General features: G+C 39.6%; 1 protein-coding gene across 2 annotated transcripts in view; it reads right to left on the bottom strand.

Moving 5' to 3' along the window:
* Positions 1–22,199, bottom strand: part of REEP3 (receptor accessory protein 3) — a 70,307-nt gene that overhangs the window by 24,833 nt on the left and 23,275 nt on the right. Inside the window, exons 2-5 of one of the 2 annotated variants that reach the window (XM_075000192.1) lie at positions 16,393–16,465; positions 6,460–6,536; positions 5,752–5,872; positions 5,399–5,512 (exon numbers count right to left, since the gene is read on the bottom strand). In XM_075000192.1, the coding sequence (XP_074856293.1) occupies positions 5,399–5,512; positions 5,752–5,872; positions 6,460–6,536; positions 16,393–16,465 (385 nt within the window). Of the gene's footprint in view, positions 1–5,398; positions 5,513–5,751; positions 5,873–6,459; positions 6,537–16,392; positions 16,855–22,199 lie in introns of those variants that run through there. The other variant, XM_075000191.1, reaches the window with a different exon arrangement.

Here is a 22,199-nt window from a genome sequence, read left to right as displayed (position 1 = left end):
CTGCAGGCAAATCCTGACAGGCCAGGGCAATGAAGCAAAAAATTTATCGGATGCAAATTGATATATTCCACAGTAAAAAGTGCTGTGGTGTGAAGTCCATGGTATCCTGCGGAAAAAAATGCCAGGTTGTGCTATTTCAGTATCCACGAACAGATTGAGATGAATGGGGCAGTTCACATGACTCAGTCACATTGCCACAACTCTCGCAAACACAGGCAAATGTTGCTGCATCAGTTTACATTGCATGCATTGTTAAGGTTCTTTCTTTTAAAATAATAAAAGATTTTTTGAAGCAAAATTTTACATGAAGGTGTTAACTATGTGACTGTGGAATCACTGAATACCTGGGACACAACAGTCTTACCTAGGGGTTCCTCACTATGGTGAGCTGATTGCGCATATTAACCCACACTTTTTGTGGTATGTTTTTTGTTTTAGTTTCTTAAGGTGCCACCCCATTATAAAATGTTATGCATTTCAAAACCAGGGAAAGACGTGCAGGCAGGGTTTGGGTTCAATATTACTATCTATTCCCCCAAAAGCCTACATGTAAGTTTAGAACGCTGTGTAGAAGACCTCTCAGATATCATAACATATTAGAGGAGTTGAAGTGCTTGGCAAAAGCATGCGCTCACTGCACAAACATCATAGAAACTACATCAAGAGCTACAGGTTGCACCACCCTGGTCTAGCACCCTCAGGACCTCAGTATCCTGAACAAGGGATTTAGCTGGATCTGCGAGGATAATGCCTCAAGTCTGTGACTGTCCTCCGCTGGCCCTCTGTCCACAGCTCACCACTGCAGCCCCCATTCCCTCCCCCAGGTGCCTGCAAGGGGCTGTCAGGGAATGCTGGAGCTTCAGCCTTGGACCCCTGCGATGGGCTTCTGGGGCTCTGGCCCCATATGGGGCTGCTGGCACACACCAGGGGTCTGACCCCAGTCTTCCGCATGGCTGCCAGCTGGTTGCCCTCCTGCCATGGCTTTATGGTCCAGGAACATCCCATCAGTCCGAGATTGTTTCATTGAGCCTGAAACGGCTCCACTGTGCACAAAGCATCAAGTGCAACCAGCATCTCCATGTTCCTCCTCTCTGGTGTTTCCCTTCCATATATGTCCATGTCCTCCTCCGAGTATTCATCACTCTCTCAGCTGCTCAGGCGCCTCACACACTACAGCACAAGGTGTGAGGTGCTCATAATATTTGCCACAACTGTTTTAAACTGCATGGGCTTCATGCTAGCCTTGCAATGGTATCTGTGGGCAGGGGGGACAAGTGCCCTATGGCATGCTCATCATACATGTGACCTGCAGCACATTTTTGCTCCATCACCCATGATGCAACAGGGAAGCAGGAACTGTGGTATAAGTGCCCACAGTGCACTGCTGATAAAGTCAAACCTTGCAACACTAAAGGGGGCATTATCCATCGACTATTTACAGTGTGGACAAAACCAAGTGCTAGAAAATCGACCTTTACAAATTTAACAATCTCCTAGTGCAGACATACCCTAAGATGACAATGCAGAGTGTTCATGGCAGCCTCTGAGCCAGTTTGCCTGTTCAGCCCCAACTCAAGCAGAATAATAGGCTTCCATCAGTCATTTCAAAAGCTTACTCCAAATGAGCTCCCTGTGTGACTTTGAACAAGACACTTTTCTCCCTGTCCCTCAGCTCCCCAGATGTAAAATGAGTTGATTGTGAGGGACAGACACAGAGTGAAGGAGCCATATAAGTACCAAAGATCTCGCCTCAAAAGTAGATTCTACCATTGCTGATCTGCTGGGAGAAGTACCCCTTTAGTAGAAATTGTTGTCCACGTGATTGTTCAGACTGCATGAGAAAGGCGATTCTCATATACCAGATAAATTCAACTATCCTGGCATTGTCCTTTGGGGATCAAGCGGGGTAGATGCTGGGAAGTGGTTACACAAAATACATTGGGGAAAGTTGAGACAGGCAGGCTCAAGGTAGTCTATAATACCCTGGTTACACACGTGGAAACTATACTGTGGCTATGAGACACTTAGGGATATGCATAATGCATAATTAACATAATGGCAGCTGAGACACTTCAAAAGCACCACTTTTGATCACACGGGGCTCATCTACACAGGGTCCTTTTTGAAAGGACCCTGCACACTTCAAAATCCCCTTATTCCAATAACCAAATAGGAATAAGAGGATTTTGAAGCGTGCAGGGTCCTTACGAAAAGGACCCAGTGTAGACGAGTCCTGGTCCTAAAATAATTTCTAGACTTGCAGGTCTTCTTCAGGGTCAGACAGTAAAAAGTATTGCTCACTTGTTGGAGACTGGAACAACTCATTTGGGCAAGCTAGCAAGCCCTTCATGTACAAGGAGTTGAGTTATCAGAAAGAATATATGTACAGTCTCCATGCACTAGTATCCAAAAATTACACCCAAGCTTTTGAAATAGCACAGGGTATTAAGGAGGAGAAATTTCTGATATTAGCATAGTTTATCAGTTACAGGGAGTTCTCTTTCTGCACTCTTTAAAAATCGCACTGGTATCTTAATGTTTTTGATGCTATGACTATCATTTTGTCCCAAGCAACTTATTTGGATTAATTGTACAGATATTCATAAATATGTATAACAAATTACAAACAAAGTTTTCTTCCATTCACACTTGAATGGCTTGAAATCCAAACCCCATTGACAGTGAGGCAGAACTTATTTCGTTACCCCCCCCCCCCCCCCAAAAAAAAAAAAAAAAAAACAGAATAGTTGGGTCTGAATGTAATGTAAAATTCTGTAACTATGAACATTCCTGGCCAGCCTGAACTAAGTCATTATGATGTAGCCAGATACTGCAGGGAGGGAAGCAAACAAGGAACAACAGTTTATTTTACAGGTCAGTTACTTTATCTTTTAAGAGAGTACAGTGTGGCAAATTAAAAGTGTTATGCTCAGACAGCAACACTGTACTAACCTTCTTTAAAAAAGTTAGCATTAGTTAAAAAAACAACCACTGTTGCTATTTCCTCCCAGCTCCCTCTTCCTCACACACCATTTCCACTCAGGATATCTACGGAATACTACCATAGGACTAAAGTTTGTTTAAAACTGTTATGAATTCAGGCATGTGGCATTAAAAAACCCCACAAGATGGTTAATATGAGAGAAAAAAATAATCAACCATCCCCAATATAAAACAGATGTATAGGAAACAAGCACACCATGCACTTTTCTTTGTAATTACAATTATATTTTGAAACACCAATCATGCAGGCAAAAAGAATCACTTAAAGAATTAAGAAGTCCTAGAAAATAAAAGTTTGGATACTTTTTCCAAGTTGTAGGTAAAAGTATTTACACAAAATATATTTTACTTAAAACATTTTAAAAGATCAACAGCTGTTTATAGTAACTCTATACTAGTAGCATGAATTACAGTACCCATCACTTTTATGCCCTAAATATAATCATAACGCAAATAAGACATAAGTTGTGTTAGATGTTGGGACAGCAATAGACTAGATTTTTGCTGAGCTGACTGACATCACACAAGAGATTGCTGAATCAATTTTCTGTATCTTAATGATACAGGTAAATATTTAGATTTATAGATATTAATTTTACATTTCAGACCAAGGAGTGTTTCATAATAAATATTGTAATGAAAACATTACAGCACATTCCTTGTCATGTCTCAACATCCCAAAACACTGCGTTGCCATTTTAAGTTTACATAGTATCTTTTGTTTTCACACACACTCACTCACTGGTCAAGTCATTCCCAGTCCTGGGCTGGTGCCAAATGAGACACTTTGCTGGACACAGGAGAACAATATTGTCTAACGCAGGGTTTCCCAACCTATGGATCGGGACCCAAGCATGGGTTGTCGTCTGTCTAACTAAAATCATGCTCAATTACAGATGTTGCCAGAGGAGAGAGTTCTGGATTAGCGAGGTTCAACCTGTAGTGTGGCTGGAGCCCTGATTGCCCTTGCCTGGGTTTGGACTTCTGTCCCTCAGATAGAAGAGCACTGGCATATGCACCCTCTGGTCTGGGCAAACAGTATTCCCCAGCCAGCAGAAAAACTCTCAAGCTAACCAAAGGGGAAAGAAGCCCACTCACTCACCTCCCCTGCTGTCTCTGGAAAGCCTGGCATTCTTCTTAGACAGAAAAGCTGATTTCCCCTTACCTGTTGTAATCCTCTCTGCCTCACTTCACCCTCCTCTCCACACCTTCCCTCCACATATAAGGCTTTTTTTCTTTTTAAAGGCCCTATAGCAGTCTCAAGTGAGATCAGCTAGCCCTAATTAATTTATAGCAGCTCTATCCTTGCTGCTCTAAATTAACTCTCTCCTAATTAACCTGGGCTGTTCTTGCTTTTTAGAGCTGCCTCTCCCCACTTCTAATCTAGTCCTCTGGCCTGACCCTTTACAATATATTATTTGCTTTTTAGTGGCTTATTTGGAGCTTTAAAAATTTTTCAATGCCATTATTATGAAAACAAGTTTCACTTACAGTCACTGGAAAATAGGCCTAATTAGGCCTGAAACTGTTTATCAAATCAGAACGTATGAACTCCTAATGCTATTTCTGCATTTTTACTGAAGAAATGGGCAGTTTATACTTTACCAAAAATTAAATTATACAAGTTAGTTCAATTCCTCCAATCTCCTTTGTTAACATAAACATCTTTGAAGCACACATTTTGTTTCCAGAATTAATTATAAGTTGACGGCTTTCTTGGTCGCCTTCATCAGCAACTTTTCAATCAAATTGTGAGAAACCCCTTCTGTTAATTTCAGTTAAGTTGAAGAAATAATTTATTAAGCTTAAAAAAATTGCATTTTATTCACCTCTAAGATTTACTGTAACAACATTAGTCCAAGCAAGAATATGCAAATAAGACAAGTCTGATGCAAACTTGGGCATTACTTTAAAGCCTGGATCTAAAAATCACAAACAAAGAATTAAGTGCACAAAGTAAGTTTTATGGGTGGTAGTAGTACTTCATGCCTTATTTTGTAGATGCAGTTACCTCAACTTGATTGAAGGAAGGAAGACAGTAGAAAGAAGCCAGAAATCCTATAAAGTGTGATTACCAGCAAGAAAGTGCAACAAAAGAAAAAAAAAAGAATGTTGATCTTTCACTTATAATGTGAACGTAACATTGTAGTATATTTTGATTTACCACACAGTTGATATCTATTATTCAAAAGGTCACCTGCTATGTAATTTAAAGCTAACAGGCACAGTAAAAAGGTCAGAAAATTGTAATCCTTAAATTATGCCCCTCTCATTTTAAACACATTACTTTTAGAATGAATTCTTTGGAATTAAGGTCAATGAATATACAACACCACTTTGCTTTTTTTAAATTCATACTATTTACACTGAACTGTTTAGTGTAAGTGAAAGGTACCTTTGTAGCAGCAGTCACGGCAGCAGTAGCCGCCAAGTTTAAACCCTGTCTCCCAAAATTCACCATAGTTTCATAACCTCGTTCTTTGGCTTGCACAATATACTGATCAATCTCCTAAAAAACAAAAAGTACATATTTAAGTTCACAACACAAAATCCTTAAAAGCCACGAAATTTCATCACGCCATAGAATTATTTTAATAAAAACTTTGATGGACAACTTGAATAACTATAAATTTCAACTTACATGTATTACGCAATAGCTACACTAGAGATTTTACCATTGGACAGTTAATACATTAATATTCTAAGAACAAATGATTTAATGCCAAATTTTGAAAATAGCTTTCTTACCCTTTCCTTTGAGGAAAGAAGAGGATGGAGAAACTTCCTGTACATTAAACTTGCCCCTCTAGTGTATGGAGAAAGCAACCAAATAACAAAAGCAATTTTCAACTCATAATACAATGGAAACCTGCAGATAAAAAGTTATGCAAGTAATAAGTTATGAAGGTAGATTGTCTTTTGCAAAACTTTTGTTTTTAGTACTGTAGTGAATTAACTAACTGCTTATACATTTTACAACAAATGTTATATTATCTCTTCATCCAAGATTTTTAAACATGGTCAGAAGACATCTATCTATACTGGAGTAAAAATTATGTGCTTCTTAATAGATGGATATCTGTTTAATTGACTTTACATTGGAAGAAAATTAAACCAATACCATCAAAAGTAGCCAGGGTAAGAGAATTTAAAATTCTTCCATATTTTCTTGCATTATATTATTTTATTTAAAAGGCTAGTTTCTCTTACACAAGTTTTAGAGCTCCATTCTCTTCTCTTTTTACTGCCTGGATAGCATTTTTCTATCCCTACGCTAGGTAATTAAAAGGCATGGCAAGTTTAGAAATGAGGGACATTATCCTTTATGCAAGTTTCTGACAGCAATCCTTGGAAATGTCATGTATAAATACAAGTTGTTAATTATATTGCCTTCTCTGCACTAAATCATCTGAAAAATTAATTACATTGTATGTTCCATGTTATGCAAAATCTTACCAAGAGATCATTAGGTCTGCTACTGTTTCAGTAACTGTATAAAGAGCAAATACAATCCAGTACATCATCCAGCGAACCTGAGAACAAAAAGATACTACATTTAATAGAAAAGATGTAATTTGAAATTTCCACTTCGAAATAAAAAAAACATTTAACTAGCTTATTTAGGACATATAACCTGCTACAAATTGAGCAGTACCTTTCCCTAGCTCATTGTGAGTGACTTAAAAAAATCATCCCACAAACCCAAATTATAAGAACAAGTAGGATGTTTTTTTGGTTTATTTTCCTGTTCTGAGAAGATGGCCTGGAGGCAACTGTCTGAAGCTGCTGGAGGCTGAGTGAGTTGTCTGGATGTTCATCCTCCTTCTGCTTCCAACTAGCTGAAAGAAAGGACTGTAATTAAGATGTGGAATTTCTCTACAAAATAGTCATCCAGTGGGAAGTCATACTGTTGCTACTCTAGTCCACTCCCCCCTTACAAAAAAGGGGCTAAGACTTGAAAAAACAGCCCATCATTTACTAACCTTTTTCAAAAAGCAAAACTTTAGTAAATAAGAGTCCCATAAAAACCCAAACTTAACTTTTCCCCACTATGGCCATGTCTACACTAGCCAAAAACTTCAAAATGGCCATGCAAATGGCCATTTTGAAGTTTACTAATGAAGCGCTGAAATACATATTCAGCGCCTCATTAGCATGCGGGCGGCGGCAGCACTTCGAAATTGATGTGGCTCGTTCAAACGGGGCTCCTTTTTGGAAGGACCCCGGCTACTATGAAGTCCGCTTACCCCTATGAGCAGATAGGAATAAGAGGACTTCGAAGTAGCCGGGGTCCTTTCGAAAAAGGAGCCCCGTCTGAACGAGCCACGTCAATTTTGAAGTGCCGCGGCCTCCCACATGCTTATGAGGCGCTGAATATGTATTTCAGCGCTTCATTAGTAAACTTCGAAATGGCCATTTGCATGGCCATTTCGAAGTTTTTGGCTAGTGTAGATGTAGCCTGTGTGTGGCTAAAAATTAGCATTCATTTCCCATCATGGGCCTACAAAATAATATCTTCTCACAAGGCTGTAGGTGGAAGAGAACTCCCATTATGCTGGATAAGCCAATAAAAAGTGAGGATGCTAACTGGCAAAGGGCATGAGGCTCTAACCCTTGCAAGCGTTGATCAGCTCCACCATGTTAAGTCTGAGTGATCCATCACTCCATGGTGGAGAGAGACTTAGCTCAGCTGTTCAAGTGCAGTTTGCATTAAAGGTTGCTTGCTATGCAAAAGCCACACAGAAATGGATGGAAGAATGGAAGTTCAGAAGAAGTTTGGAGATTCTTTCCTTCCAGGTTCAACAATAGGTGGTCTTAAAAACTGCCAGAAATGAAACCATGATGATAGCCTGCCATGGATGTGCCGTGTTTTCTTTGCTGCTTGAATCCAGAAGGGACTTCCTATACTTATGCAAATTGGTGCTGTGAGGAGAACATTCTTGAACTTCAGGGACAAGTACAGATGCTATAGAAAAATCAGAGGAGACAAGACATTCCTAGCCAGTCAGGTTCAGAAAATACCAGTATGAGAGTAAGTGAGAATGGCACTGGCCACCACAGAATCAGAGAGTGAGTGAGCACAGTCCATAACCCCCAGAGGCATTCAAGATATAAACTAGAGTACACTGGGCAGGCTGTGGCCACCAGACTCAGGAGGACCAAGAATAATTCCACACAGCTAAAAACTTTACATTGGTACCAAGTCTTCAACAAATTGTGGAAGAGGCCTCAAGATCCAGCCAGTCCAAAAGGAGAGATTTACGGGATATACCTGGAGGATGACAAACTGGCCCAACTTTGGTGGGCAGGGGGGGAAGGAGGGGGACAGAAAAAAATCAAGGATTGTCCACAAATTGTGCAGTAACTGAAGAATCAAAACACCAAAACAGGGCAGATGAACACCATGGTAAACCTTCTTCTGGGAAACTAGAAACAGACATGCTAAGGCTGGATAGGCTTTTCTACTGGGTCAACAAAAAAGGATACATTGATGACTGTTCATATTGTCTTTAATGAGATTGTGTCACGGGATCGCTTATAGAGGACTTCAGAGAACAAGGAAGCACGCTGCAAAATGCCAAGCAATCTTCTACATCCTCTCTGTTCCATAAGCGAATGAAGACAGAAGGCAGAATATTCAGAAAGTGCTAGGTCAATGATTATGGATTTTGGGTTTTTTTGGCTTTTTTTTTCCTTTGCAACACTGGCCCACCTTCTACGGGTGGAGGGAACTGCACAGGTTGGATGGCTTATCACCTCACTATAAGGCAGACCAGTCTGTGAATGAAAGGCTGGCTAAAATTTAGGAGGGGTTTAAACTATCCACAAAAATGGAAGGATACAAAGAAGGACTTTATGAGGACTCAGCACAAAAATTGAGATATTAAATAAAATTAAGGATTCAAAGGACATGAAGAAATTTCACTATTGCTTACACGTCAATGCTGAGAACCTAGGTAACAAACAAGAGGAATAAGAATTGCTCATTTGTGAGCATAAATTAGACCTAATTGGTATTACTGAAACCAGTGTAAGGATTCTGATGATTGCAATTATGAAGTCTATTTTTATTATCTATTTAAGAAAGGATCAATCAGGCAAAAGAGGAGAGGGAATGACACTCTGTTAAAATGGCATTAAATGGTTTCCAAGATGCAGATGACTCTGGAGAATATAGTGACTACTTATGGATCAGTGTTGCAACAGAAAGTAGAAGAGGAAACATGAGTTGGCATCCGCTACCAACCACCAAATCAAACTAGGGAGCAGGATGAGCAACACCTTCCATACCTATTGCTAAAACTTAACTGAAAAAAGCCGGTTGGTCATGTGAACTTCAGTTTAAGTGACATATGCTGAAAGTCTTGATCCTTGGAATTTCTAAGTATTAATTATGACAATTTCCTAAATCAAAAACAACTACACGTACCAACTATAAACAGTGTCCAGTGACATCATTTGTAGAGTCGTGTGCCAATATTAGGCAGATACCAAGACAACGCCTGCCTGGCTGCCTATGGAGAGAGGCAGCCCCTCTTCAGGTAGAAGTCTCTCACAGTTAGAACTGCCTAAACCCTGACCACCAAGAAAGACAGCTGTTATTTCCCATCAGTACACAGACCAGATTAAATCTAAAATGGTGCACTTTTAGAAACCTTCTGGCTTACAAATTAGAGGCCATGGGAGACAGGACAGCACAAAATGGTAGTGCAAGAGGTGCTTTACTGCTGGACAGTAATTCCACATGTGGCCTACTCTCCTCTTATTACTCTACATCTCTCAGCAGGGGTAAGGAGGCAGAAGTGACAGTGAGTCATGGCAAAATAGCAAGAAACTGTAGACAATCTGGGCATTAGAGCATGATAATCCACAGCAGCAACTGGGAGCAACAGACCAATAATCAGTTCATGAAGATGTGCAGCAGAAGATGAACGCCTGCTATTTTTCCCAATTTTTCATATGTCTCAGGAAATCCCTATCCTTTATTATCCCTTGCTCAAGTCACATGAGAAGGGTTCACAGCTATCCCTTTTCTGAGGCAGCTTCAGATATAAGCGTAGTTTTACAATACTCTGTACACTCTTGCCTGAGTCTCTCCTCTGATCTTTACTTTAGGTATATGTTAGTATTTCATTTGTTTTTAACTTTTTGGGGGAAGGGAGATAAAAGGTACAGGAGTGTTGCTTCTCCAGAGCCGATGCTTTTCTATTCTGCCTATTTTCCTGCTGAGCGAGGAGACTGAGGCAGCCCCTTCCAGACGGAGTTGTCCAAGGGGAACAACTCTGCCAGCAGGATTGGCCAACCTCACCCACAAGATACTGAAGCAGGTAGTAGAGCAGGAGCCTCTGACTCTTCTCAGTTTCTCTCTAAAGCCTACAGGATACTCATCACAGCAAGCGCTTCAGAAGGGGAAAGGGAGCTGGAGAGTGTCTCCCCAAAAATCAAATGCAGCTGTAGGAAAGCAGACACATTATAGAACCAAATTACTAGTCTAAAATTTGAAGTTTACATTTTTCCCTCACAAAAGCTCTACAGACAGGAAGGTCTGGCTAGACTCCTAGGCACTGTGGTGGCAGGGGGGGAAAAAAGAAAAAAAAATCAGAATCTGGACATTCCCCTAATAGGAAATGGCAGGTCTGATTCTGTTCCCAAACTACCAACAGGCTGAAGTACTATTAGAATGGAAATGTGAAATTTCACACGAAACAAAACTAAATGCTGGAAAACTACTACTACTGGGAGAAAAAAATACGGTTTCACAAATTAAAAGAGCAAATATGAAGTTAGGCTGGAGAATACCAGCATGGTCAACTACAGTATTTCACTTTAAGACTAACTAAACTTTCAGCTACCAGAGGTTAAACTCCAAGAATCAACTTAATACTTCAATGTTAACAACAAATCAAAGGCCCTCTCTACACTATAGGGTTTTATTGACAAAACCCAGGAAACGTCCAGATTCCCAAGGTGTTCTGTCAACAGTAAAATTGACAAAGCGGCACTTTTGTCGACAGCATTCTGCTATTCTCTCATGAAGCAGATCACCACTTTCAACAGAAAGGTGGTCTGGACATTCTGGGGAGCCTTCTGTCAACAGACAGGGCTTCAGGACGCAGGGCAGCCCTGCCTGTTCTCCTGCTGGTTCCCTGTTTTGTTGAGATATTGGCCGGGCAATCTGTTGACAAAGCAGATAGGTCTTGCAAGCTTGTGGTAATTTGGCCACGATCTGTCGACAGAAGTTTTGTCAGAAGATATCTTCCAACAGCAAGTTGTCCACAAATCGTTGTAATCTAGACATAGCTAAAGATAGTAGTGTATGAAAACACATTGCTTTGTAACATTCAGGATTCCACAAAATATAAATATATAATAGCTGTACTTGTGCATTGTGTACGAAGCAGGAAAAGCTGCTTTTAGAACATATATATACACCAAACTATCAGCCAGCATTTTCAGTGCATTTAAACAAACTTACGCATAAATGTTTTAGCAAGTTTTGACTTTTGGTGTTGTTTTACAACTACTTTTCTTCAGAATTTGTTTTTCTTTATATTTGAAGTTGTACAACTCTGGTGCTTTCCAGGCAGCTTTACACTGTGCTCTGATTCCAAAGTTGTATAGAATTTATGGTGTCATTTGGTTACAGAAGTTTTAAGTGTACTTTTAGTGTCAAAGTACAGATGTACTTTTTTCCCCCAAAATTTTGCATATATAGCCATCCAACAGAATTCACTGTTTCATTTAAGAAATTCTTTGAAGGAATCCTCTTTCCATCAATGGAAGCCAGTAGTTGAAGTAAAACACTCTTATAGAGGCTTAAACAAGAAGCTGACAAGTTCTTAAGACTATTTTAGAAGAACTTTGTCTTTTAGGAACACTATCTACTGTTCATAAACTTAGTGAAATAAGTTGACAGATTGTTATGCAATGACTGCTCTGCAGTCATCGGATGCATTTGAAACAGTTTTAGCTTTAAACAGCAATTTATTTTCACTTAAACAGTAGTCAATACAACTTTCACACCTCTTTTTCCCATACAGATATGGTACTAGTTGCATCTCCCTGGTCCAGCACCCCCGGGACCTCAGTGGCCCCAGATGAGGGATTTTGCTGGACCAGGGTAAGTGCTGGCCTGGGGAACTTACAGCTGGCTGGTGGCTTGCTTAGATCCAGCCCCCAAAGGGCATGAAGCAGGCGGGCAATACTCCTAACATGTAGCTCTGAGGAGGAGCCACATTCCAAGGATCAAAGAGCTGCATGAGGCTCAAGAGCTGCAAGTTGGCCACCCCACCAGAGCTGGTTTCTTTTTATTTATTTCCTTCTGTTTTTGAAGCTTTAGGCTTCACACCGGGAGACCACTCTCTTTCGCAAGTGCACACATGCATGCACGCAGAGCAGTGACCAACTGATTTGACCCTCCCTGTCCAGTACTCTCTGTTCTCCATGTACAGCATTGTGTCTTCCAAAGGTAAAGGTGGGAGTGAGTCATGCAGGGTAATATATCTTCCTATCCCCATATTTCCTGAGGCTCACACCAGAATGTGCCCAGAAACAGCCTTTTACAAGTCACTCTTGTATGTATGTGCATAACTACCCTTGATTCTCAGTACTCGGTACTGTAGTATAAAAGCAAAGACCCTAATTTGTCCAAGACCCATGTTGCAAGTTGTCAGTAAAGGGAAAAGACAGATCTACAGTACTGTTTGCCACAAGCAAAGAGAGTTCTGCACTTAATTTAGGCCAGATTGATAAAATGTAACTTGTTAAGTAAACAAAATACCTTACTATCAAGAAATATTAGGTACATATAATAAAGTTAAACACCTGCCTGGAGCTTGAGGAGCTAAACTTTTATTTTTATTAAGAATTTCAGAAAAATAAATTTGTTGCCACTTCTAAACAAAACTACACCAATGTTAATCAATGTTTAGACTTTCAATACTTTGGAGCTATTTTGAATATTCTATACACACACCTTGAAGTGCTCAGAAATAGAAGTGCTCAGTTAGGGTCCAAACCCATATTAAAGCACTCAAATATGGAATTCTACATGACATGGAGCAGTTCAGGTCTCAAAAAAGCCTATGTAAATCTGAAGTGACAACTTAGTAAGTGTCATGCTTCGAATGCTAGTCAGTATTGGAAAAAGCACAAGTGGACCTTATTAACATCCTTACTGTGGTAATACCACAAGCTCAAATGCAATTAATATGCAAACATCGCATGCTGTATTTACAACTAACCCCACCTTTATATTTTATTTCCACACAAGTCTGGAGAGTCAAGTGCTTCAGCCAGATTTTTACCTCATTGGGGTATGGAATTTGAAGACACTGGAACTTGTGTTCCTAAATCATTTATGAAGCCTAAGTTGAGGTACTATTGCAAATACTTTAGCTTGTGTATAAAGAAAAAATGCATACACACAACCTTTCTAGTTTAAAAGCTTTAAAAGTTTAATCCAAAATGGCAGAAGCAAGAGTGCTCAAATTAGTTTTAACCAGCTTTAAACTTTTTTAAAAAGTCCCAATGTCAAATGAAGTGACTTAAATTATATTGATAAAAACTGTTCCTCCTTCCAACAAAGCAATATTATCATTTCATTAAATATTTATGGATCTAACTCTGTGGTTCTCAACTTATTTTCCATTCCAGGCAGACAGAGAGCTGGCTATGTGTTAATCGGATTAAATATTTAATGCAGTGAGCATGACAGCTACCACCTAGATTTTGCCATAAAAACATTTGAAAAATGAAATGTAATACTATTCAATATTACTTTGCTGTCATTTCAACTGCCCTTGTCATGTAGCTGAATCAATCTAAAAAGCTATGATACCTGTTTTAAGATGCAAAGCCAAAAAACACCTGTAAGGATTTGCAGATCTAATCCATCTAAAAGGCCCTTCCTTAGTAATTTAGATCCAGATAAAGTTACCACTCATCCAAGTGACCGGCATAAAATACAGTGAAGTCAACCACACTTCAGTAATTTCTGGAATAATGTTTTTATTCAACACCCTTCGAGTTTTAGAACCATCCATGTTCTGTCTGAAATTTACACGAATAAATCCAAATGTAGCTTTGTATTTGGAATCCAACTTTCAAAAACTAATGTAAAAAGTTTTAAACAGCAATATTAACAGCTACTACACTTAACTGCTTCTCTGCAGTAAAACTGAACAATTAGTTTAAGCAAAGATAACATTAAACAATGTTTTAGTTAGAATAGCAAAGTAAATCTTGTCTTTGCTCCCCTGCCTTCAATCAATTAAGAAAGCTCAAAAACTGAACTCAAGCATTCAGAGGAAAAAAAAGTCAGCAATTTTCATGTGTTTATTTTTAAATAGTTTATCTTAGAATACAGAAGAGCATAGAAGACCTACTGCCCTCCTGATTACAGCTACACATCATCCCTCTGATAACTAAAAAAATTGCTTACATGAAAGAGTAATAAGTAACTTAGGATATGTCGACACTATACAGCTTCTAGTTAACACTGTCAGCAAAAAACTTCCATTCCCTACAAGATGTGCTTTCCAATGCAAAGTTTTTGTTGTAGCACCTGTGAATGACGACAGTTTTGTTGCTCAATTACCAGTGTAGGCAAAACCTAAATTACATATTTTAAATATTTAAGTCTAGTTACATTGTCGAACACAGCATGGAATTTTATTTCGCCTGTTATCTATTTTTATCTTTTCTATACCACCCCAACTCCTCTGTCTCCTTTTATCTGGTGGTCTTCTCATGGTGCATTTGGTTTCTCTCTGGGACATGCCACCTAGACAGCCACTTGATTCTCTTCTCCCTTTGCTCTCTTGGGTAAAGTGTCCAACTGCTCCATCTCCATAGCTCTCTTGCAAATTCTTCTGCAGGTGGCTGACAACTGCACTCATTTTCTCTGTGTCATCATGGCACCTACCATCTTCCTCTCTACTTACATGGCAGCAAACCCCACTCAAGGCGAGCTCATCTTCAACACTTTATAACGACCTTCAGGCTCTTCTTCAAAATACAACAAATGGTTGGGATACCATGTGTCCAGCCACCTATACACACACCCACACCCACGCTACTGATTAAGGATTACTTTATTTAACCATGTCCACACTTAAGTTTCACTTCAAAATACACTATTTATTTGAAATGGAAGACTGCTCCTTTTCAGGGTGCTCCCATGATTTATCATACTCTATGAAATTTTAATTAAAAAAGATAATTTTCACCTTCATTGTACAGGCAGTCCTCTCATTTCACCTCGGCTAGAGATTCTCTCAACAACTAACTGGATCCTTTATATGCAGTCAGTATTTAAGAAATACCACTAAATTGCATTTATGCCTGAAATGACATGCCTGCTGTGTATAAATTTACCATAATTGCAAAATTAGAGTAATCTTTTGTACTTTTGACATCACTTTTTTAATCCAGTCAGCTTTACTGTTTTCCTTGGGTAGTCAATATTACTGATCTGGAGAAGCACACAGCAGCAATGGGAAAAATGTTTAGAGGGAAGTGTGACTTTCAAACCACAAAAAAAATGGCCAGGGAAAACAGTCAGGCTTAAGTAGTAACAATTCCTTTACAACAGATTAAGTCTTGAAGTTGGTATCATTTTAACATATGCTTCAGCTTTGAAACATGACTAAAAGATGCTTCCTTGGGCAGTTTTCAGAGAAAATTGGACATTTGTAATAGAAGGGGCATCAATAAGTCATCTAGGCTGGTCTCATGCACTGAGGAGGGATTAAGCATTACCTAAGTAAGCGGCCAAACTATGGCTCAAAAACCACATGACAGTTTAAACACTGAAGTGTGGCTCATAAGGCCCTGCTTCACTCCTGTTCTTCGACTCCCAGACAAGCGGCAGGGGGCTCAGGACCTCTACCTTTCAGTGAGACGGAGAGAGATAGGGTCATCTGTCCAGTGGGAAGGATTGTCTCACCTGCTGGGACTAAGGGTTTCAGCAGAAATAGGACTGAAAAACCAAGTCCAGGCTCCCAACCAGTGTGCTCTGGCTCTCAAACTTCTGAAGATTATTGAATGCAGCTCAGAGGGTTAGCATGTTTGCCCATCCCTCACCTAGACCGTCCCAAACAGGTGTTTATCTAACTTCCTTTTAAAAACCTCTAGTCAACAAGATAACACAATTGCTCTGTAATCTGTTCTACTGTTTACCTGCCCTTGCTAAATGAGATATGCATTCATAAGCATATATAATGAGGGTACAGTCATAATTTTGGCACCTAATATCTATGAAGATATATTCAAGTCATGTCACCGTCATGTGACAATATTACACTGCATAAATTGGTAAAATTTACTCTAAATTTCAACTGAAGCATTGAAGTTTCATTGGACAAACAAGAAAGAAATGAGACTTACATATTCTTTCACATTTTTGGTCTTCACAGCTTTGTAAGAATAATAAGCCGGGTACAGCATCCCAAACACCAACCTATGGAAATATAAATAGTTTTTAAAATATGTTAAGCTGCATATAAAACAAAGCACTAATCTCATATATACAAGTAATAGGATGAAAAAAAAAATCTAGAAATATCACTAATTTAAAAAAAATAAGGCAGTTTGAAGAAAAGTTTGGGCAATATATAATGGCACTGCCTTAATTTAGGATTGCTAAAATGACACTGTAGTAACTAATGTATTTCTTAGAACCTGCCTCTTAGAGTAGACTATTTTGCTAATTACAGGAGCTGCACCAATGGCAATTGTGCATGTTTTATGTTTAGTTCTACCACACATCCACATGTAGACCTCTGCTAAGTATTGTCACAGCATTGCTCCTATGAGATCTATTTAACAAATACCAATCCAGCTCTCTGAAGCAAGGACTCATGAGATTGAACAGCACACTATGAAAAGAATTATAGAAAATACAAGTCCATTTTCCTGGAACTCTCCGAGAAGCTCTGTCACTCCTACAACATATTGCTAAACTAGAGGCTAATCCTAATGGCAAGAGCTCATTCTTTGCACAGACAGCTAATCTTTGCCCAAAGATTTCAAAGTTCTTCACCTTTCCCCTTGCATGCAAAAAAGACCCAGGAAATTGTCCCAGAAATTGATGCTGAGAGCCAGAGCGAGACTGGAAGGTAAGTGAATTCACACTACTGCCTAGTGAGAGGCTGCCTTCTCCTCACCCTCCTAATCTGAATTGTAAAGAGCTTTTAAATAGGACACGCATCACAGTCATTGACAGTTGGTTAAAACATGCAATTAAAAGCAGTGGCTGCAGAATCCCTACATAAGAAAAGAACTCTGTAGCTTGGAATCACCATCATTAAACCAAAACAAAATCTGTTCTGGTATGGCCATAGTCTGAAGAAGTGGGTCTACCCCACGAAAGCTTATCACCTAATAAATTATTCTGTTAGTCTTTAAAGTGCTACTGGACTGCTTTTTTGTTTTGATAGACTATAGACTAACACGGCTATCTCTCTGTTACTATTCATCATTAAATCAGTTAACTGAGGCACGCCGGCAATTAAAAAAAAACCAGGCACGTTAGTTCCACTAACTTACTCCTCAGTGTTACTAAGCTTACTGTGGATGCTGTTTCTCTAGAGGCAGACATGACAATATTTCAAGCACTAAAGGAGTTTGTCAAACAACGAGCAGTCTCATGGAACCTTAGAAACTAACAAATTTATTAGGCCATGAGCTTTCACGGGCAAAACCCAGTTCCTTGGTCAAGATGGCAAATAACCACGGTAGACTGAGGATTCTGAACAGCAAGGAGATGGTATCCATAGATCATACACCTATTATGTACCCATCATTTTAAGAAAAGATAGTAGTTCAAACAGAAAATACCATAACTACAATTAATGCAAACTTCAACAGAACTTCATGGCCACTTCTTGCATCTTTACAGAAAGTGGCAAAGAAAGATGTCCTATGCCTGAAATTTACTATATCTGGCTTTTAATACCCAAACAAACAGGACGAGTTGTTCACCTACATGGCATAGGAGTAGAATCTGTTTAAGTGTGTGCTAGTGCAGAAGATATGCAATATTTAAGGTGACGTAGCCATATATATCATAGATGCACTGAATCATTTGTTTCAATCAGTTTAACACAAACAGCTGAAGCATGAACTACTACAGTTACTAAGGCCTTGGTTACACCAGAATCAGCAGCCAGATTCAGTAGCTGGAATACACATCTAGGCCTGCAATCCACTTCTCCTCCTTCCCTGGGACCCTGGGTCCCAGATACTCCATCCCAAAGCACCACAGATACGTCGGATGTTTCTATTCTATCCTTCTTGGATACTGTACATCCTTGAGGGGCCATCCTATTTCCTGCTTCTAAGGAGTTAAGTGCAAGGGAAGAAAAGCTCATTCACAGGTACCCCCAATTACAGGGATTTGTGTCTCTCTGCCATACTCCACCTCTGCTTCAGCTAATGGTAGGAGGAGAAAAAAAATCAGTTGCTCTTTCATGTGAAAAAATGTCAGATGGAGCCACACAAAAAATTGGCAATGACATACGTGTACTGTATAAAGCTGAGTGTCAGACTGTGCTCCCTCTGTGTTCTGCAGCTGCTCAAGGGTCAACTGAGTGAAAGCATTTCACTAGCACAGCCCCTCCTGCCCTGGAGATCCTGGACAGCTACTCCTAGGACTCTCTTGCTTGTTATGAAGAGCCTAAGGGTGCTCTGATGTCAGAGTGTCCCCCTCTCCCCATCTAGGTATCCTATCTTCATGGAGAAAGGGACAGGGCTCAGAAGGAGGGAGCTGCTAAGAACTCTTGTAGTCTGCAGGAACTCTCTGTTGAAGTAAATTAAAGAGACAGCACATAATCTGTCACACCTCCCTAGCAGCTCCCTCGATACCCCCTACGCCCCCAAGTGAAGTGAGTCTTTGCCCATGAAAGCTTATGCTCCAATTAATCTGTTAGTCTATAAGATGCCTTTTATATTCACCTCCAACTCATACTTGCGTTACTGTTTGTTGTTACTGCTCCCTTCTTACTGCCCCACAAATATATTTGTGTTATTTTATTTTTTCAAAGTGATGGTAATTTAGGGTCTTGTCAGGGTCTGTACCCCTCTAGGAGTCCTCTAAAACTGTCCGGAAAAAGCAAAGACTACTTTACAAAGAATTCCTTAAGAACACAGATCCTGAAAGAAGTTATCTTCAAACTTCAACTTTGCTAAGTTCTTTGATTTACATCAATTGAATCTTCATGATAACAAAAAAATAAAAGACATGGACAGGATACTCCCAGGACGATCTGACTCTAAAACCATCTGTTGGGGTTCTCTTGCTGGAAAAATACAAAACTGAACTCTGGTCTTGGCAACTAAGAAAAAATGGATTTTCTCATGCATGATTACACTGATCAGATGTAACCATAAGGAAGAATTCAAACAACAGTAGTTGTTTCCAGACATTTAATTTTTAAAATGGGATTTAGAAGAGCCAGATGAAAACAAACAATTGAAATATAATTTTATTTCTTCAGTAATCAGCATCATATTGACTACGTCTAAAACTGTAGTTCACAATTCTAATCTGAAGTCTTTTATAATTATGTTGGCATTATAATGGGAAAGAGTGAAATAAAGTGTCAAGTGGCTAATGTTTTCCTAACCTTATACCAAGGGTGAGTGTGTGCTATATAAAAACTGTGTGCCCAACATAAAAATAGGTCACTCAAGGAAAAACTTATGTAAAAAACACGCTATATAAAAGATTGTTAAATAAGGGTTTATGTAGCTCTACTGCATTTGACTGTGTGTACTGAGGTTAAGTGGTGGATCTCAGCATTACACAATATTGCCACCACAGCCGCAAAGGTGTGCAGTACTTACTTAACTTTAATCCCCTGCCAAAACCAAGACTATATAGTTCCACCATCTGAGAAACTCTTACATATTCTATGATCTGATAAAAGCTTCCATCCTTTTGGTATTCTCACAATATATTTATTCAAGTCAACTTAAAGACAAATCAGACTGCTTTTAGACTTGTCTAGCTTGTGTGCTTCAGACCTAATTTTTTTTAAAAAAAAAAAAAAAAAAAAAAAAAAAGCATTTGTGTTTAATTAGTTGATACTGGCACATTGCTCTCATGCAGCAAATGAGAGCAAAGCCAGCTTCTCAAATGGACGCTGTTTCAGCTGAATCTAATTTATTTTAGTCCACAGCTTGATTTATGGGTAATCCTGTTTACTAGGGTGTTTTTAATGCCAACTGTAGGCATGGCTATTCCATTTTTCTAACTACAACAATGAGATGTCCTATGGCATCTTACAAATGAACAGATATTTTTGGAGCATAAGCTTTCATGGGCAAAGACCTTCTTCTTCAGATATAATACAATTAAAGATCTGAAATCAGCTTGTTCAAAACTAGAAAAGTTACAATTTTCATAAATATTTTCAACTAAGATACTGTCTTCACTTTGGATCAAAGTCAGAAAGCATGCAATCATCTATGATAGAAGCTCGATGATCTGGCATCCCTGGACAACAGGGGTGCCAGATAAACAAGGCTTCCAAATAGTCAATTCAATTTTTTCATCCACTAAATTTATGTTCTAGTCATGAGTCATGTAAAGGTTAATTCAATGGCTTTGTTGTTATGCTGACAGGGACTACAGAAAGCCCCAAAAATCAATCTTAAATAGAAAACCTTTTCATTCCCTGCTGCCACTGTATATTTGAGAAGAGTTCACCGATATGGCTTGACTGGACTCTCAAGTTACACAGCCATTTATTTTGTAGGTTATATCTTGGGGGCCGTAAAGGTAACCCAGAAACAAGTAATGGTGAGACTAAGATTCTGAAGATCCAACTGTAACATTTACACAGATTTAGGATGCCAAATTCTGTGATTTTTATCATGAGTTTCATATTAGTCTTGAAATTCCAGCTTCAGAGTCAAATGATTACATAAGTGTGAATCTACACTAGGGAACAGAGTTGAATTTATTAAAGTCAACTTCTAACACTGTTCTATAAAGTTGAATTTGAGTGTCCTAAACTGCTCAAAGTATTTAGTGTGTCACCACAAGGTCGCCAACGTCTGACTGTGGAAGCAGTGCATTGTGGGCACCTATCCCACTGTTCCTGCAGACCCGGTGCATTTTGGGATTTTGTGCCAATGTCTTGGGGGGGGGGGGGGGGGCGGAGAAATACTACGAATGGTTCTGGGTTTCTGATGTCATCCCAGAATGCATTTCCCTTGCTTCCCACTGAAAACAAATGGAATTTTTGCACCACTTTTTTATTGACTCCTATCCGCCATTACAAACACTCACATGAATCCTAAGATACTTCAAAGTTTGGTGTGTGGTTTTGTGATCACTTCTGAACTACAATGTAGTATATGCTGAACATAATGCCCAGGCAATATCAGCTCACTGATGCCAGGGGCACTGACAGATGTGAAGACCTGGAGAATAACACTGTGGAGTTGCTACCAGCACTGGAGTCACTGCAGTGTGAAGCACACATTCTAGACCCAGTAAACCAGCTCAGGCTGGTGGGAACGTATCATTTTGCGGTCATGGGATGATCAGCAGTGGCTGCAACACTTCCACATGCGTAAGACTGCTTTCAAGGAACTTCGTGAACTGCTGTCTCCTGTCTTGAAGCACAGCAAAACCAGAATGAGATCTGCTTTGACAGAGACATGTGGCAATTACTTTGTGGAAGTTTGCAGTGACAGACAGCTACCAATCAGTGGGAAATCAATTTGGAGTGGGCAAATCTACGGTGCGTGCTGTTGTCATCCAGGTAGCCAAAAGGGATGAATAAGCTTCTCCTATAAAAGACAAGTGACTCTGGGGAATGTGCCAGATGTAGTGGATGGATTAGCTGTCATGAAGTTACCTACTGCAGTGGGACCAGAGGTGGAACACACATTCCCATCCTAGCCCTGGACCACCAAGCCTCAAAGTAAATTAGCCACAAGAGGTACTTCTCTGTGGTGTTGCAGGCATTGCTGGATCACAAAGGTAGTTTTGCTGACATCACCAAGGGGTGATCAGGAAGGGTGCATGACATGTGAATCTTTGGGAATTCTGGTCTGTTTACAAGGCTCCAGAATGGAACTCTCTTTGCAGACCACAAAGAGAACACTGAGGGTGTGGAAATGCTCATAGTGATTCTGACAGACCCTGCTTACCTCCTTGTTCCCTTGGCTCATGAAGCCAT

Source organism: Carettochelys insculpta, chromosome 7 (genome assembly GCF_033958435.1).
Source record: "Carettochelys insculpta isolate YL-2023 chromosome 7, ASM3395843v1, whole genome shotgun sequence".
Lineage (NCBI taxonomy): Eukaryota > Metazoa > Chordata > Testudines > Carettochelyidae > Carettochelys > Carettochelys insculpta.
The sequence above is the reverse complement of the archived record's forward strand: the minus strand, read 5'-3'. Positions and strand labels throughout refer to the sequence as shown.